Consider the following 17,181-nt stretch of genomic DNA (forward strand, 5'->3'; position numbering starts at 1 on the left):
AGGTGGGTTTTGCAGGCTGTAAAGGAGCTTGCTTAAGCACTTCAATCAGGCTGCATTCCAGCTACCTAAAAGGCTGGGTTCCATACTAGGCAGAGCAATGGGGCAAAAATCACATCTCTAAAATAAAACTGAACAAAATAAAGTGTTTCCAGGCATGACTGCATACACCCGTAATCCTAACCCTGGGTGGCTGAAGCAGGAGAGTCATGAGCTCATGCAGCCTGGGCTCATAAGAAGACTGTCTCAAAAGCTGCTTTTCCAGAGGACCTGGTTGATTCCCATCACCCACATGGCAGCTCCAGTTCCTGACTTCCCCGGGCACCAGGTACTCACATGGTGCAGACAGACATGCAAGCAAGACACCCAGGCACAAAATCAAACTAGAAACCAAAACAAAAAAACAAAGTCAGGCGGCGGTGGGCGGTGGCACACACCTTTAACTCGGGAGGCAGAGGCAGGTGGATGTCTGTGAGTTTGAGGCCAGCCTGGGCTACAGATCAAGTTGGTCTACAGGACAGCCAGGGCTACAACAGAGAAACTCTGTCTCGAAAAACAAAACATAAATAAAAAAAAAAACCCTACAAAGCTGAGTGTGGTAGCACTTGCCTCTAACTCCAGCATAGTCTACACAGTGAGAGACTGTCTCAAAAAAAAGTCATTTAGCTCTTCAATTAACAAGTCAGTTCATCTTCCTGTATTTTCTCTTCAAGAACACTTAATGTGTATGTGCACCACCTGAGTGCAAGTCCCGGGCCCAGAGACACCAGAGGAGCGCGTTGGGTGGGGAGCTGAGCCCGGTCCTCTGCCTCGGCTGCAACCGCTCCGTCTCCGTTTTCCACCCAGGTCTGTGCGCTGAGCTAGAAAACAATAACGACCTCCGAAATGAGCCGAACAAGCTCGGCTATTTCCGGTGGCCCCCACACCCACTGCCAGCGCCTGTCGCTATTTCCGGAAACAATCGTGCTTCCGGGCTTCGGTTCACCTCGTTCTCGAACGCGATGGGCCGGAGACGCTTCGGCTGTTTCCGGACGCCGAGGGTTGCCATGGGAGCGCCTTCGCCTCTTGCGGCCGCCTAACCGGACGTGCTTCGGCAAGTTCCGGAAGCTGTCGGCGGCCGCCGAGTGTCAACTCCAAGACCTGTATTGGAGACCGTTCGGTTCTTCCCAGACACGCTCCTCGGTGCCGCGGGTTCACACCTTCGTAAAAACAAACCCGCGGTGCCGTTCGGCTCTTCGGGATGGGAGGCCAGCGGGGTCCGGCCCTCCAGCTTCGGCGCGGGCGCTCGCTCTCCGAGTCCAGTTCGACTGTTTCCGTATCCTCTCGACCCTCCCCGCCGGCCCAGCAGCCCCTCCAGCGCTCTCCCGACTCGGTTGCTCTCGGCTGTTTCCGGCCACCCTCGGCTGTCTCGTGGCAAACGGCGGCCGACCATTCCCGCGGGAGTACGTTCGGCTGTTTCCGGACGCAAACCCGCGCGCTTCGGTCTCCGAGCTCCAGCTCGGTGTGGGGCGGGGGAAGGACCGCCCTCCCGGCCCGAATGCGTTCGGCTATTTCCGCCCGGGGGCGGGCCCGGCGGCTCGGAACCGCGGCGACGGCGGCTGACGCAGGGATCCCGCGGCAGCGGCGGCGGCGGCGGCGGCGGTGGCGACGGCGCCCGCGACTGGGTGAGTCGATGGCGGCGGCGGGGACATGAGGAGCGTGGGGGGCGCGCGGAACCCGTCTCCGAGTCGAGCGCGGAGCGGTGTAGCCTGCGGAGCGGAGACGGGGTCTCCAAGGCCGGGAGGTCCCCGCCCGCCCCGGGGCCGGGAGCGGGGAGCTTCGGGGCACGACCCGGGTCCGGCCGCTTCCGGTGTCCGGGGTGATTTCGGGGTGCACGAGGGTCTAGCCGTTCTTGTGCGTGAGCACAGAGGCTGTGCGTGTCTCCAGGGCCCCACCTTTTGCATTGGGGGTTCCGCGGTACACCCCGCCTCCCGCGTGTGCAGACGCGCACGGCGCGGGGGCGGGCAGGAGGCTCCCTTAGGAGAGGCCTCCGGTCCTCAGTTTCCCTACCTACAGCATGCAGGCCACAAGGGGCCAGACGGTGAATCACGCCAGGTACCGGGGACCATGAAGCCCCAAACCCCAGTAGGACACCTGCCCCTGGTCCCGAGATTTGGGGATGAAGCCTAGACCCTCCCCTTGGCACGATAAGCGCCTATTGGATGGCGCTTTTCTGAAAGCCACTGTGCATCCTAGGCGGGCGACTTCCACCATCAGGCCTTTTCCAGGACCAGTCTGCCTGTCCATGTACTGCTCTGTCCCCCAGGAGGATGCACAGAGGACCGAACTGCAGGCTGGAATGGGGACCCAGGCTAGGACAGCTGGAGAACGTCACCACCTTGCAACCTGCCCTGGTGGTGTCCAGCTCCTGCCCCCATCCTACTGTGGCACTAAGGTGCCCATGGTTCTTCCTGACACCTCCCCTCTCTCTCACATCACCAGAGGGCCCCAGACTAAGGCAAGCTGGGACACCCCTGCACCCTGCAATCCCTCCCCTACAGCGAGCCGAGGCTTCTGCTTCCTTGGATTCCCACCCAGGCCTCAGCTCCTGTAGGCCATGTCCACTGCTCAGCTGGCCCAACCCCTCCTTGGGGTCCCCCCAGTTCCCCCATTAGTCCCCAGGGCACCATTCCTGCACTGAGTCTTATAGGTCATGCGGTCGCTGCCTTTGTTCCTACCTTGATCTTGAGCTTGGGTGTGTCTGTGGTCGAACCTTAGCTTCCTTCTAGTCAGTGGGGTCCTCCAGAGCGCTCCAGACCTGTTTCCCCATCCCTGGTGGGGACAGGGAAGCATTTAGCTCCTAGCAACCCTGAAGGAAGCCTGTTAGTGTGCCCTCTGCATATGGGCAGCTGGTTCTTAGATGGGGCAGGGACCAGCCCCAAGGCTGCTGGGGGATTCTGGCAGGGCTCACTCTGCCTTGTCCATGTCCTCTAGGCTGGCGTCCCTGGCTGAGCATGGTAGCAGCCTGTGGTCTGGGTTTCCTCGTCTGGTGTCAGGCACACCCTGAAGAGCCAGCAAGCTTGGGCACCCACGGCCCAGCTCATGACAGTGTGATCTACCTGCCGCAGCCTGGCCATCTGATGGGGTACACAAGCTGAGTGATTTAAGGAAACACCAGGGACATCCGCCTCGCACAGGTGACTAAATGGTGGACTCTGTGACAAGTGGCTTTTAGTGATGGCCAGCTAAGGCATGAGCGCCCCCGAGGTCGCCTGTGACTTCTGGAAGTAGAGCTCTGCAAGTCTATCAGGCGGGCTGCCCCCGCTCATGGGGCCTCAGGAGCCCCCGGGAGCCACGTGACTGTCCAGACCCCACCAGACCCAGCCATGGCGGGCGCTGAGGGCTTCCAGTACAGGGCTGTGTATCCATTCCGCCGGGAGCGGCCTGAGGACCTGGAGCTGCTGCCTGGAGACCTACTGGTGGTGAGCCGGGTGGCCCTGCAGGCACTGGGCGTGGCAGACGGAGGGGAGCGCTGCCCACACAACGTGGGCTGGATGCCCGGCTTCAATGAGCGCACCCGGCAGCGAGGGGACTTCCCTGGAACGTATGTGGAGTTCCTAGGGCCCGTAGCTCTGGCTCGACCAGGACCTCGCCCACGAGGCCCCCGTCCATTGCCTGCCAGGCCCGTGGATGGGCCCTCCGAGTCAGGTGAGCAGACACCTTGGAAGAGGGACCTGTCCCTGCGGACCTTCCGGCTGTGTGGTTGTTTGCAGAGGGTCTCTGCTGTCAGTCAGTTCAGCCCTGGGGACAGGTCCTGGTCAGGCTCCTTGCTCAGGAAGTGAGAATGTGTCACCCTGGTGACAAGTGTGGTGAGTTGCTGAGGGTGGAGGCCCTCGGGCAATGTGCACGGCTTGTGCAAAGGTCCTGAGGCAGGCTCCGGAGGCAGCCAGCAGGGAGTGCAAAAGGGAACTTGAAGAGTGCTTGTGTGTTCTGTGGACACGGGCCTCCTGCCAGCTGCGGACAGTGCTCTTCATGGGAGCCTCTCACCTGCTTTCACTCAGCCTCAGAGGCAGCACATTGGGAAGCAGGGACCCTACAAGCCTGTTGCCAGACAGGGTGGCACATGCCAGTAACCCCAGCCTTCGGGAGGCTGAGACAGGAGGGTTACAGGGCGGCCTGGGGCTACTTGTGAAGAACTTGTGTCCAATGCAAACCGCATGGCAGGAGCCCCTCACTTGGGGTGGATCGGCAGTGCAGCTGAGGCCTGGGAGGTTGGCTCAGGCCACGCAGCATCTGGTGTCCCCAGAGCCCAGGCCTGGCCCTGAGAGCCGCAGGGCCCCAGCCCATCCGGGCTCTCAGCCAGGGCCTGTGGCTGCCCCAGTAACAGCCGCCTCCCTCCGCAGGCTGGCCAGCGTCCAGCCACCTCACATGCCCCGCCTCACCCTCAAACCTTCAGGCCTGAGGTCTGCTCTCCGCAGCCTCAGTTTCCCCTACCAGCAAAGGTCCCACCTCCAGGCCCTGAAGAACCACCTGGAAATGCTCAGCATTCCCCTGCATCTCTCAAAGGGGGTGAGGCCTTTACCCGGTTGGCATTGGGGTCCTGAGCCGCCGTACCCCTCCTCCCCCACGGGCAGGGTGCTGTCCACCTCCTCTCGCCTCCTGCCTGCTGGTTTGGGGGGTTTGTTCTTTCATTTTCCATGCAGCTGGGCCAGCTCCACTCAGAGAGGCCCCACAGGCCCTGGCTTGCCTCTGCTGCGTGCCAGGGCGTCCCTGCCGAGGGCCAGAGCCAACCCAGATGGGCGGGACACCTGTGCACAAAAGGCCGTGCAGGGAGCCAGGCCCTCCTGGGAGGGGGCTGGGCTGGGGCCCAGCTTAGTTGGGGTGGGGGAGGGTGGGAAGCCAGGTTGGGGAGCTTGCTATCCCAGCACTGGGGAGACCAGGCAAGAGAATTGCTGTGGGTTTGAGGCCCGTGTGGGCTACGTATTAGGACCCTCTTTTAAAACGGGGAAAAAAGAAAGTCAGAGGAGGCGGCCCAGGCCTTTATGCCCAGCACTGTAGGAGGCAGGGTGGGCGTATCTGAGTTCAGGCCAACCTGGTCTGTATATTGAGACCCTGTCTCAAAAATAAAACCTAAAACAAAAAAGATAGTACCATCTGGCTGCCTCCCCCAAAGTTTAAACCCAGAGAGGGTTAGCCCTGCACTCAGGGTTGCAGAGCAGGCCACAGTGGAGTTTGGTGGCTGTCACAAAAAATCCCTGTGAAACCACACGCATGTCCAACCGTACAAGGTCTCAGAGAGCAGGCGTTGAAAGTCGTGGCAAAGGCTGGCTTTAGTTCTCTGCCGTTCCAGCCTAGTACAGAACCTGTACGCCGCCTTCTTGGTTTGGGAGAAAGGTTGTGTGTAGCCCAGGCTGGTTTGGAACCGGCCATCCTGCCTTCCACCCGAGCACTAGAGAGCTCCAGGTCTCCTCCCACGCCTCGCTCTCATCTCTTGGGGGGCCACTGTTGCTGGTCTTCTCGATTCCTTGTGGTAACCTGAGAAATCATTTCCCTCTAATTCAGCCTCCTTGTGGCCCCAGGTTCCCAAGCCAGGCCTCCGCCACCTGCAGCCACCCACGCTGAGTCCAGCAGGCATAGAGGGGATGGGGGCTCACGTCCTGTCCCGTCCTTCCAGGCCTCGCGCTGGCGGAGTTGACGGAGCAGTTCTGCCCCCCTGACCCTGCCCCGCCCATTCTGGTGAAGCTGGTGGAGGTCATTGAGCAGGCAGGTGAGGTCCCGGTTGACTGCTTGGGGTGGAAGCTCATGCCCACCCAGGGCCATCCTGGTCTCTGCACGGGAGGAGGCTGAGCCTGGATGCTGTGGGAAGGGGTGACACCCAGTGGGGAGGTGGCCTGGGCCCCGTGTGACTTGGTTAGTCAGTCTCAAGGGTCTCTCTCTCCCAGGGCTGGACGGTGAATGCTACAGTAGGCCCGAGCTGCCCGCACCTCGGACAGGTCGGCTTCTGCTTGCTCTCCTCTGATGGGAAGGGTGGGCACGTGCACCAGGCTGGACTATGACGTCTTGTCCTTGCCTGCAGACTGGTCCCTGAGTGACGTGGAGCAATGGGACCACACCGCCCTGTGCGATGCTGTTAAGGGCTTCCTGCTGGCGTTACCTACAGCCGTGGTGACCCCTGAGGCTGCAGCAGAGGCGCACCGGGCGCTGCGGGGTAAACCCTGGGAGGGATGAGTAGGGGAACCAGGCGGTGGGGCGGTGGGTGGTCACTGGCCTGGCTGACCGGCCCTGGCCGGCTCTCTGCCTGCAGAGGCTGCGGGACCCGTGGGACCGGTGCTGGAACCCCCAACGCTGCCACTGCACCAGGCGCTCACACTGCGGTTCCTGCTGCAGCACCTGGGCCGTGTGGCCCGCAGAGCGCCTGCACAGGCCACAGCTGTCCACTCGCTGGCCAGTGCCTTCGGGCCACTGCTGCTGCGTACACCTCCGCCAGGGGGTGACGCTGATGGGTGAGTAGGCAGGACCCTTGACATCAAGGGGCTTGGTGGGTGTGGTCAAAGGTGCGTGGGTGTGGCTCCATTGGGTGGGCAGGGCTGGGAAAAGCCCCTTTGTAGGGACAGAAGGCTGGGGCTGAGCCAAAGGGGGGCTGGGGCCTCTGTGTAGGCAGAGTAGTCCCAGACAAGGGGTGCTGGGAGGTACTTTCTCTGTGGGGTGGGACCCTGCTGGTTGGGGAGGAAGCAGGGACCAGACCTCCAGTATCTGGGGGCTAGAGTGAAGGGGCTGCAAGCAGAGAGCGTCAAGTCCAGCCTGCGCCCTTCCGCTGCCATGTTGCTTCCTCGTTTTTTCTCACGGTGAGCATGTATGGAGCACCGATTACGCGTGCCTCGCCACACCTGTCTTCCCACTGCCAACTGTTACCCTCCGCGCCTGCTGCCCCAAGTCTGTGCACACGTGGGGTGGAGGACATGGCACACAGCTGTCACTCCCAGACCCTGACGCCCCCACTTTCCCCTAGGAGTGAGCCTGGACCCGACTTCCCCGTGCTGCTGTTGGAGAGGCTGCTGCAGGAGCACGTGGATGAGCAGGATGCCGCCCCCCCAGGTGACGGCCCTCTCACCCAACCGCTGTTCCCGTGGGTGGGCAGTCTGTCCTATTCAGTTAGTGCTTAGTACTTGCATGTTTTCTGCAGGTTCAGTATGCACTTGGTGCGTAATGCATGCGTGTTTTCCTGTCTTCCAGCACTTCCACCCAAGCCCGCTAAGGCAAAGCCGGCCCCCACAGCCCTGGCCAATGGAGGGAACCCGCCCTCACTTCAGGATGCAGAGTGGTACTGGGGGGACATCTCCAGGTAGTTTTTCTGCGGTGGAAGGTGGGCTGCGGGTGGGGGTGGGGGTGGACAGGCCGGTCAGTGGCTCCTTGCCCGTGTTCCTCAGGGAAGAGGTGAATGAGAGGCTCCGGGACACACCCGATGGGACCTTCTTGGTCCGAGATGCATCCAGCAAGATCCAAGGAGAGTACACGCTCACCCTCAGGTGGGGCTGATGCCCAGGCAGGGCGGGGGGCTGTGGATTTGGGGCCTTCTATAGTGCTGACCCCGCCCCCCAATACAGGAAAGGCGGGGGGGAACAACAAGCTGATCAAAGTCTTCCACCAGGACGGCCACTACGGCTTCTCCGAGCCCCTCACCTTCTGTTCCGTGGTAGAACTCATCTCCCACTACCGCCATGAGTCGCTGGCTCAGTATAATGCCAAGCTGGACACGCGCCTGCTCTACCCTGTGTCCAAGTACCAGCAGGTGCCTTCTGCTCCGGGGGCAGCATGCGCTTTGGGCGGGGCCTGGGTTTGGAGTGAAAACACTGATGATGTGTCGTGGGTCCCAGGACCAGGTGGTAAAGGAGGACAGCGTGGAGGCTGTGGGCGCCCAGCTCAAAGTTTACCACCAGCAGTACCAGGACAAGAGCCGAGAGTATGACCAGCTATACGAGGAGTACACGCGGACCTCCCAGGTACCTGGGCTCTGCACACGGGGCCTGAGGTGCACAGGGGTGGCCCAGAGCAGTCCTCCTGACAGTGCCAGACACTGTTCCCTCCCAGTGGTGCTCAGAGTTCCCAGCAAGGGCCTGAAGGAAGGATGGGTTTGGAGAGGGGAGCTTTGAAGGCAGGTAGCCAGCGGAAGGATGTCCCCTGAGGGAGACAGACTACTGCTGAGGGCCTTTCAGGGGGTTCTGGGAGTTACTGAGATCACCCCATCCCCAGGAGCTTCAGATGAAGCGCACAGCCATAGAGGCCTTCAATGAGACCATCAAGATCTTCGAAGAGCAGGGGCAGACGCAGGAAAAGTGCAGCAAGGAGTATTTGGAGCGCTTCCGGCGAGAGGGCAACGAGAAGGAGATGCAGAGGTGCGTGGGCTCCTGAGAGGAAGGAGCTTGGTGGGAAGGGAATGGGCTTTGGAGAGAGCCGGCGTTTACCACGCCCCTCCCGCAGGATCTTGCTGAACTCTGAGCGGCTCAAGTCTCGCATCGCGGAGATCCATGAGAGCCGCACGAAGCTGGAGCAGGACCTGCGGGCGCAGGCCTCGGACAACCGCGAGATCGACAAGCGCATGAACAGCCTCAAACCCGACCTCATGCAGCTGCGCAAGATCCGGGACCAGTACCTCGTGTGAGTGGCGGCGCGCTCCCGCCCCTGCGCACCAGGGGGCGCCCGCGCGCACCATTGCTGATCTCCGCCTGTGCTGGCCAGGCCGCGGGGCCCGGTGCCCCCTGCGGCGGCCGGAGATGCTGCATGCGACCCACTCCAGCCTCCCTCAGTTTCCCCTGCGCACAGGCTCACCCACTTCTCCCCTGTCAGGTGGCTCACCCAGAAGGGTGCCCGGCAGCGGAAGATCAACGAGTGGCTGGGAATCAAGAACGAGACCGAGGAGTGAGTGCGCCCTGCGGCCGGCCGGGGGCTTGGGAGGGGAGGGCGCGCGCGGGTGGGTGCGTGACCAGGCCCTCCCCGCCTCACCCCACAGCCAGTATTCACTGATGGAGGACGAGGACGCCCTGCCCCACCACGAGGAGCGCACGTGGTACGTGGGCAAGATCAACCGCACGCAGGCGGAGGAGATGCTGAGTGGCAAACGGGACGGGACCTTCCTCATCCGGGAGAGCAGCCAGCGCGGCTGCTACGCCTGCTCCGTGGTGTGAGTTCCCGGCGGGGGGAGGCGGGGGGAGGCGGGACGGAGAGCCCCGCGGCCTCCGCTGAGCCGCGGTCTGGACCCGCAGGGTGGACGGCGACACCAAGCACTGCGTCATCTACCGCACGGCCACGGGCTTCGGCTTCGCCGAGCCGTACAACCTGTACGCGTCCCTGAAGGAGCTGGTGCTGCACTACCAGCACGCCTCGCTCGTGCAGCACAACGACGCACTCACCGTCACCCTGGCGCACCCCGTGCGCGCCCCCGGGCCCGGCCCGCCCGCTGCCCGCTGAGCGCCTCTGTCCTGTCCACACCCCTGCCCCTCCCGGCCGGGCCTGCCGTGTTTACAGAGGCCGCGGCCGTCTGCCTGGGCGCCCCAGATTTCCAAGCCATAGCCCCGGGCCGGGGCAGGAAGGAACTGCGCTGGGCTGTTTCCAGGAACTTAGCCTGGACACTCGGGGCCGGGCGGGACCCGCCCCGCAGACCCCAACTTCCCCTCTAAAGGTCGAAGTGAAACCAGCGGCAGGGGGTTACCTGCAGTGCCGATCCCCTCTCCAGAAGGCAGACCAGAACCCCAGCCACCGCCTGGTCCTGCCCAGGACTGTGCAGTCCCCTCCCCTTGGGGACGAGGACCCTGGGAGTCACTGCCCTTGGACCCCACACCTGCCTAGGGCCGATGGGCAGCGGGTTTTGTACGGTACGTTTATTGATACGAATATGAAACATTGTACCTGTCGGCTGAGTGTCTTTGGGGACTGGGATCCTCGGCCCTGCTGTGAGCTGCAGCCTCTGGCCCTGCCTGGGGTCACGCCGTACACACCTGTCATTTTGATGCCCAAACAACTCAATGCGCCCTCCTCTCCATTTCAACCCTCAACACCAGAGAGGTCAAGACCTCGTCCAGGGTCACACAGCATAGCACTGCAACTCAGAGCCCCTGGCCTGTCTGGGGATCCCAGACCCAAGAACAGCCCCTCTTTGAGCGCCCCGTCCCAGGCTGCTGGCCTCACCCAGAGGTTTGACGGCTCAGGCAGGCACCAGCTGTGCCGGTCACACCCGCCCACACGACCCAATCCACAACTTCCTTGTCGGGAAGAGAGGCGTCAGCAACCTTTCAGGCCATCCAGGAGGGTGTCTGATGCCCATGCTCTGACGCCCTGCGCACCTGCTGAACAAGTCCCCGGGGCTTGCCTGTGCTCATTAGCAAAAAATAAAACCCTAATAGCCCTACCCTGGGGTGGGAACACATCACGACTTAGGCCCAGGAGTCCTTGCTGTGTGCTCCCCCACCCCAGCTTGCCCCAGCCTGTCACGCGACTGTCCAAGAGCACCTTTGGGCTCGTGGAGGACAAATGCACGGACAGAGTCCATCTCTGACCCAGTCCCCTGTGGGTTCCTTTGCCTCAAGGTCCCGAGATGGTCCCAGGCCGCATCCTGGGGCGACTTAAAGGGAAGCCCCACCTTGTGATGCCAGAGCCAGGGAAGCTGAGGCAGGAGAATCACAAGCTTGCATAAGACGAAACAGATGTTACCTGTGCTCAGAGTGTGGCTCCGGTGGAGCCCTGCCTGGGGTCCCCGGTGAGGGGCTGGGGCGTGGCTGGGGGTGGAGTCTGCCCAGGCTATGTGAGGTTCCGGAAGGCCCAGGCTTGGTTAGAGCAGACCCCTCAGCAAATAGCGATTCATGAGCTGTGGGACTCCCATGGACTCGCCGTGCTCCCAGCAGCCTGCTGAGTGACCAGCCAGGCCGGAATGTCTCCTGCCTGACGTGGTGCCTACAGAGGCTCCGGTCCCAACCTGGTGAGCTCCAGGCCTTCCTGGTGCCTCTGTGGCCAGCCATGTGCACTGGCGGCCACTTGACAGGTGGGGAACTGCGGCTGATGGACCGAGGCAGAGTCAGGCGCATCCCCGCCCCTCCTTTCCCGCGAGGCTCCGCAGTGCCGGGGATCTGGCCCACACAGTCACTGGAGCAAAGTACTCGGGCTGTGTCTCCTACCCCGAGCCCGGGCCGTGGAGATGGGAAGTTGCCCTGCCCGAGCTGGCTGGCTTCTCTGCTGCGGTCTAGCCGGAGTCAGCAGAGCTGGGGGGTGCTGGGGCTGGTTTGCCCTGGCCTGGGGTGGTGGGGGCTGGAACTGCCTCCTGTCCCTGAGGAGTCGGTCACTCTGGAGACCCTCCTGTCCCCGATCCAAAGCCTCACGTGACGGGACATGCTGGCCGTGTCCCGCGGGAGGAGGGGACGCTGGACAGCACCGAGTGGCCTCGTGATCTGGGGCGCGACACCTGGCGGGGGTGGAGCCTGCAGGAAAAGAGGCCCTGGGGACGAAGGGGCCTGGGGGCGTGGTCTCAGGGGCGGGGCCTCCGCCTGCTTAAAGTCTCCCGCCTCCGAGGCCCCGCCAGCCGTCCTGCCGGACTTTCCTCCGCCGTCATGCCCCGGTCTCTGCTCCTGCCACTGCTGTCCTTTCTGCTGTTGCTGCTGCTTCCACTTGAGGCCCCCAGAGCAGCCAGGGCGTCTCCACTGCAAGCGTCCTCCAAGGCTGCGGCCACATGCAAGGTAGGTCCTGCGACGGACGGACGGACGGACGGACAGGAGGCCGCGCGTCAGGCGCCCGCGCAGACTTCTCCGCGAGCCCATTCGGGGAACTCCAAGGTCCCCAAGGGACTCGCGCCCGGAGAAGTCCCCACCCCGCGCCCGGGACTGGCCGTGTCCCAGTCGTTTCGCTTCCCCATCGCAGGTGTGAGACACGCAGCTACCCCTTCCCGCCTTGCCCGAGCATTTATCAGCCACCTACGGTATACATCTGAGCCAAGAGCTGAGGGGGAGGCGGGAGGGGGGTGGTTTCTGCTGCAGACCTGTTGAGCCACGGGCCGTCTCCACCCTCACGCAATTCTTGTCGCTTACTGTGTGCGTTCCAACGGAGGAAGGGAGGGCCGGCGTGCTTCTGACACGAGCAAACACATGCCCCACGCGCCAAGCGCCTTGCTCAGACTCCGGTTCGCCTCCTGCCCTCCCCGGGAACCGGAAGTCTGCATGCATGAGGCACCTCCTGTGTCTAGTTGATCGTCGGACAGGGTGAAGTTTCCCGGGGGTCACTGGAGAGGAAGAATAAATAGAGTCTGCGTGGGTGAAAGGCCTCGGCTCCGCTCTGGTGCGCAAAATTACAAAAGAAAATAAATGAGCATGCACTTGGCTCCAGGGTGTGCGCCGCCAAACAGGACTGAGAGCAGTCACTAGAAATATGCATGTCTTGTTTTTCTTTTCCTTTCCTTCTCTTATGTTATTGATTTGATTTGGTTTCTTCTTCTTTTTGTTTTTTTTTGGAGGGCCACGGTTTCACAGTGTAGCCCTGGCTGTCCTGCAACTCATTATGTAGCCCAGGCTGGCCTCAAACTCCTGCCTCTGCCTCCCTAGTGCTGTGACTAAGGGCGTGCACCACCAAGCACGGCTAGAAATATGCATGTCTTAGCGTTTGCCGATGTAGTCAGGACTGTGCATTTACTGAACGCTTACTGTTTGCGAGCCTGCCAGTTTCCGGTTTGCAGATGAACTGTGATTGCGGAATGCGATGTAGACTGCAGCAAGCCTCGGAGGGGCCCTGGGCGTGGCGCAGCAGGAGACCGCGTGCCGAGCTTTCGCAAAGACAGCCCTGGTCTCGTCCAGTGCCACGAGACTGAACAAACCATAAGCGGCTCAGCGGGGGCGACGGGGCCCGGGGGCTGCACCTCACCAGAGGCCTCTCCCCCCCCCCCCCCAGGCCCACGATCTGTGCCTGCTCGGGCCACGCCCGTCGCCCCCCGCACCGCCAGTCAATGTCAGCCTCTATTATGAGTCCTTGTGCGGGGCTTGTCGCTACTTCCTGGTCCGAGATCTGTTCCCGACCTGGTTGATGGTTATGGAAATCATGAACGTCACCCTGGTGCCCTACGGGAACGCGCAGGTGCGCGGGAAGCGGGGAAACTGAGGCAGGAGGGGTGCCGCGGGGCGGAGACGTCTGAGCTCACGGAGATCCGTCGGTGCCTTGCAGGAAAGAAATGTCAGCGGCACGTGGGAGTTCACGTGTCAGCACGGGGAGCTGGAGTGCAGACTGAACAAGGTGGAGGTGAGCTGCCGCTCCGTGAGGCCGCGGAGGGAACGGGGGGCGGGGGGCCACATTGCCCCGACCACCCTGGCCTACCTCTGCAGGCCTGCCTGCTGGATAAGCTGGAAAAGGCAGCGGCCCTGCTGACCATCGTCTGTGTGGAGGAGATGGAGGACATGGAGAAGAAACTCGGGCCGGTGAGCTGTGGAGGGGGCGGTGTGCTGCAGGGCAGGGGGGAAGGGGCGAGCCGGGGTAGGGGGTGGGTGGGGGGAGGCGAGCCGCGGGGCCTCTACCCCAGGTACACACACACCCCGGCCCTGGGAGCTCCCATCTCTGAATAGACCAAGCTTAGGTCTGTGAACCGAACCTGGGACCTCCCCCACGCAGTCACAGATAACAAGAACAGAGAAGCCGAAGCCATGAGCGCCTACTTCCCAGGGCATTGTGGGAAATAAAGAGGTGTTTCAGGCCAAACGGGCCCAAGCTTCCCGGCCTCCTGGAGCTTCGAGCAGTGCGGTTGGTGGGAAGGAGTGGGTAGGGTGTCTCCAGCGGAGGGAACAGCTTCGGGAACCCACCCAGGCCACCGCGAGTGCCTGTGCAACCGTCTCTGGGCGGTGGGGAAACTGCTTGTCTGGGGCCGCTAGGACTGTTGGCGGGATAACAGGACCAGCCTTAATGGTAAACATCCCAGGGGCTCAGGAGAGAGAACTACTAATGGCGAGGACTGTTTTTGGGAAACAGAATCTCAGCGCACCGAGCTCTTAGTCCACTTGCTTTAATTCCTCTGGCATAACATCCTTCATACACAGCTTCAGTTCTGTTCTCTGCCTAGCTCCTTTCTTGCCTGATTTCTCTCTATATTTATCTACTGCTCCCTCTAAGTTCTATCTTAATTCTCTCGTCTTGATTCTGCCTCATCTAGGTCCTTTTCATCTTGTTCTTACCCAGCTAGTACTTCCCCATCTGGCTCTTCCTCATCTTCCATCTCGTTCCTCTAGTCCTCTCTTCTAGCCCTTCAATCTAGTTCTCCCCCATCTCAGTTTGTTCCTCTCAAGTTCTTACCCGTCTAGTTCTTCCATTCTCTTTTCTCTTCTCCTTCCCTCCGTGCCCTGGAGGTCCAGGTATATATACACTTACAAGTATTCCCTTGGCAGTGCAAAGCCAGGCTTCCAGGGTCAAACGGAGTGGTGATAAGAATCACATAGGGAGGCAGTAACCGTCAACCCGAAAGGGAAGTGACCAATGGGGAAATGAATTAACTAAAGGCTAAATTCGGGTAGTGTCTAAGAAGAGGACTCATGTGCTCAACTATAGTCTTAAACATGATTGATAGAAAATGTTAAGAATCTATAAGTCGCTAGGTCAATGTGAGAAAATAAAACTGCCTTCTTTTTTCCTGTGGCTCCTATCTGTCCAAGCTATCTGCCGTTTTTCTGCAGGGTGGGGGAAAGTGCTCAGTCACTAGGCAACCTGTGTACAGCTGGATGCCTCTGGTGATAGTTAAAGGGAGATCTGGAACTAGAGGTAAGGTTTGGGAAAGGAGGAAGTAAAGCTTAATTGGCACATCTGCCAGGCCTTCTCAAACTGGTAGCCTGGATGCTTATCTGTTCTTAGAAAGTACGGAGGTATCTCTGATAAGGTACTTTCCTCCATCTGGGGATGGACCTGGCCATGCAGCCAATGACGATAATTACAGGGAGATTTGAACTGGGGTTCGGGCTGAGCATAGCTGTCAGTGCAGAGGGTTATCTAAATATTCCTAGAAGTGGTTAGGTAAGGAGTTAAAGGTCTCTAAAGTTAGTAAGGCTGTAAGAAAGGAGGCTCCGAGCTAAATTGTGTAAAACTATTACTTAAACGTCCACCTGACCTAGGCGGTGTCTCCTTGTGGAATTTACCTTGAATTAGGAGACTAGCATGTGGACTGTTATTACTGCTAGTCCTTGAAAGTTGGGCGCCCACCTGGGCGGTGTCTCCTGTTAGTCCTTGTAAGTGGCCAAGGGAGATACCTGATTCCAGAGAAAGCCTTTCCTGAGGCTGTTTTCCAAATACCTTGAATGAGTATGTCCAGAGAGTAATCAGTCCACACTGTCAGCCCTTCTTAGGGAAAAGTCAATTGGGAAAACTATGAAGGCACACATGATTTTCATAACAGAATACAGCTGATATATAACAAACCAAATAACACCAAAAGCTCCTTGGGATTTGGCTTCCTCTGGAGGAATTCCCTGATCCCTCCAGGCAGTGACTTTGCCATAACCAGCTGAGTTCTTATGACATAGTCCTGCGGCCCGCAGCAACAGGGGAACTGAGCAAAGCCTCCCCCCTCACAGTGCCTGCAGGTGTACGCTCCGGAGGTGTCACCAGACAGCATCATGGAGTGTGCCACCGGGGAGCGGGGCACGCAGCTCATGCATGCCAATGCCCAGCTCACAGAGGCCCTGCAGCCACCCCATGAGTACGTGCCCTGGGTCCTGGTCAATGAGGTAAGAGTCTCAGTAAAGTGTCCCACAAGCTCAAGGCTCTGAGTTCAAATCCCCAGGCTGCAGGTGGTGTAATCCCAGCACAGGGGATGCGTGGGGCTCCCCGTGGAGTGCTGCTCTTCCAGAGGAACCAAGTTCAGTTCCCAGCACGTTCATCAAGCAGCTTCTGCACTCACATACAGACTTCCTCAATTAAAAATGTTTTTTTTTAAATCAAGATGGAAAGTGACTGGAAGATACCACATGAGGGACTGGAGAGACAGCCCAGTGGTTAAGAGCAGGGGCTGCTCTTGGAGAGGACGCTGGTTTTATTCCCAGCACCATAAGGCTCACTTCTGTAACTCCAGTTCCGGGGGATCTAGCGCCCTCTTGTGGCCTCCATCAGTACTGCACAGACACCTCCAGGCAAAACATCCCTCCCTACACGTGAAATAAGATGATAAATAAATCTGAAGATAATGGTTTAATTAAAAAAAGACTCCAAAAAAGAAAAAGACACCCCAATTGAGCTCTAGCCTCTGCCCACACACAAGGTTTTTATACCCTGATACCAGTGACCAATCACTACCTTTCCTAGTTCAGCACAGCTGAGACTGTCCTGAAACAGTAATCCTCCTGCCTCAGCACTCGAGTGCTGAGTTCCCAGGCTCATGCATCCTCCCCAGCTGTGCTTAACTGTATCTTCTGTGGCTTACAGAAACCTCTGAAGGACCCCAGCCAGCTCCTGAGCACTGTCTGTCTGTTGTACCAGGTGAGCTTAGTATAAATCTGTGGGGTTCAGCCGGGGGGTTGCAGTCTCCCCAAAGGGTCCCGACTCCTAGCCTTTCATCCCCTCCAGGGACTGGAGAAGCCAGACATCTGCCCCTCCATGGCCGACCCTCCCAGGGAGGTTTGCTACAAGTGACGGTCATTGTCACAGGAAAAACAAGAGCCAGCTCTCAGCTTTTTCAGATGCAGAGCCCTCAAGAGATGCCACCCACCAACGAGAGAACGCACACGTCTCACAAAACAGACTCAAAACTCAAGACTCTTGCCTTGTTTTCAAATGGTGCTAAATTGAAATTCATTGAATAAATAATTTAGATTGCTGTGATTCATTTTTCCTGGAGTTATAGTTTGTTTTTTGTTGTTGTTTTGTTTCAAGACAGGGTTTATGTGTGTAGCTTTGAGCCTTTCCTGGAACTAGTTCTGTAGCCCAGGCTGGCCTCGAACTCACAGAGATCCGCCTGGCTCTGCCTCCCGAGTGCTGGGATTAAAAGTGTGTGCCACCACCGCCTGGCTCCCTTTCTAATTCTTACAGAACTCCAGCAGGATGATGCCACCCACACTCGGGATCATTTCACCTCAAATATCAGTGCAGCCGAGTGGTTCTCAACCCATGGGTGTGTGTGTTCACTGTTCCAGGAAAGGCGACTGTGTACAGGCGGGCGGGATAATCGGGAGCTGGAATCCCAGCCTGAGCATCTGAGAACAGTACGAC

The 17,181-nt window shown here is 59.7% G+C and overlaps 3 protein-coding genes across 3 annotated transcripts; 2 read left to right on the top strand and 1 right to left on the bottom strand.

Annotated features, from left to right (window-relative positions):
* Positions 1-419: 419 nt before the first annotated feature.
* Positions 420-2,691, bottom strand: LOC128119345 (uncharacterized). The gene is made up of 3 exons (XM_052752755.1): positions 2,664-2,691; positions 983-1,745; positions 420-857 (listed from the first exon to the last, which is right to left on the bottom strand). Exons 1-3 carry the CDS (start codon positions 2,689-2,691, stop codon positions 716-718), a joined length of 933 nt encoding a protein of 310 aa, XP_052608715.1. The 3' UTR covers positions 420-715.
* On the top strand, positions 1,567-9,883 carry Pik3r2 (phosphoinositide-3-kinase regulatory subunit 2). The gene is made up of 16 exons (XM_052752605.1): positions 1,567-1,661; positions 2,971-3,684; positions 5,651-5,743; positions 5,919-5,969; positions 6,053-6,184; positions 6,281-6,479; positions 6,986-7,071; positions 7,210-7,318; positions 7,404-7,507; positions 7,581-7,765; positions 7,851-7,976; positions 8,227-8,369; positions 8,455-8,631; positions 8,821-8,892; positions 8,984-9,154; positions 9,237-9,883. Exons 2-16 carry the CDS (start codon positions 3,363-3,365, stop codon positions 9,439-9,441), a joined length of 2,175 nt encoding a protein of 724 aa, XP_052608565.1. The 5' UTR covers positions 1,567-1,661; positions 2,971-3,362; the 3' UTR covers positions 9,442-9,883.
* Positions 9,884-11,309: 1,426 nt separating this feature from the next.
* Ifi30 (IFI30 lysosomal thiol reductase) lies at positions 11,310-16,794 on the top strand. Its single transcript, XM_052752604.1, has 7 exons — positions 11,310-11,696; positions 12,898-13,080; positions 13,168-13,242; positions 13,326-13,418; positions 15,552-15,704; positions 16,399-16,452; positions 16,540-16,794. The coding sequence occupies exons 1-7, from the start codon at positions 11,571-11,573 to the stop codon at positions 16,603-16,605; spliced, it is 750 nt and encodes a 249-aa protein (XP_052608564.1). The 5' UTR covers positions 11,310-11,570; the 3' UTR covers positions 16,606-16,794.
* The last annotated feature ends 387 nt before the right edge of the window (positions 16,795-17,181 follow it).

This window comes from Peromyscus californicus, unplaced genomic scaffold, assembly GCF_007827085.1.
Source record: "Peromyscus californicus insignis strain IS unplaced genomic scaffold, ASM782708v3 Scaffold_23__1_contigs__length_62951481, whole genome shotgun sequence".
In the NCBI taxonomy this organism is placed as follows: domain Eukaryota; kingdom Metazoa; phylum Chordata; class Mammalia; order Rodentia; family Cricetidae; genus Peromyscus; species Peromyscus californicus.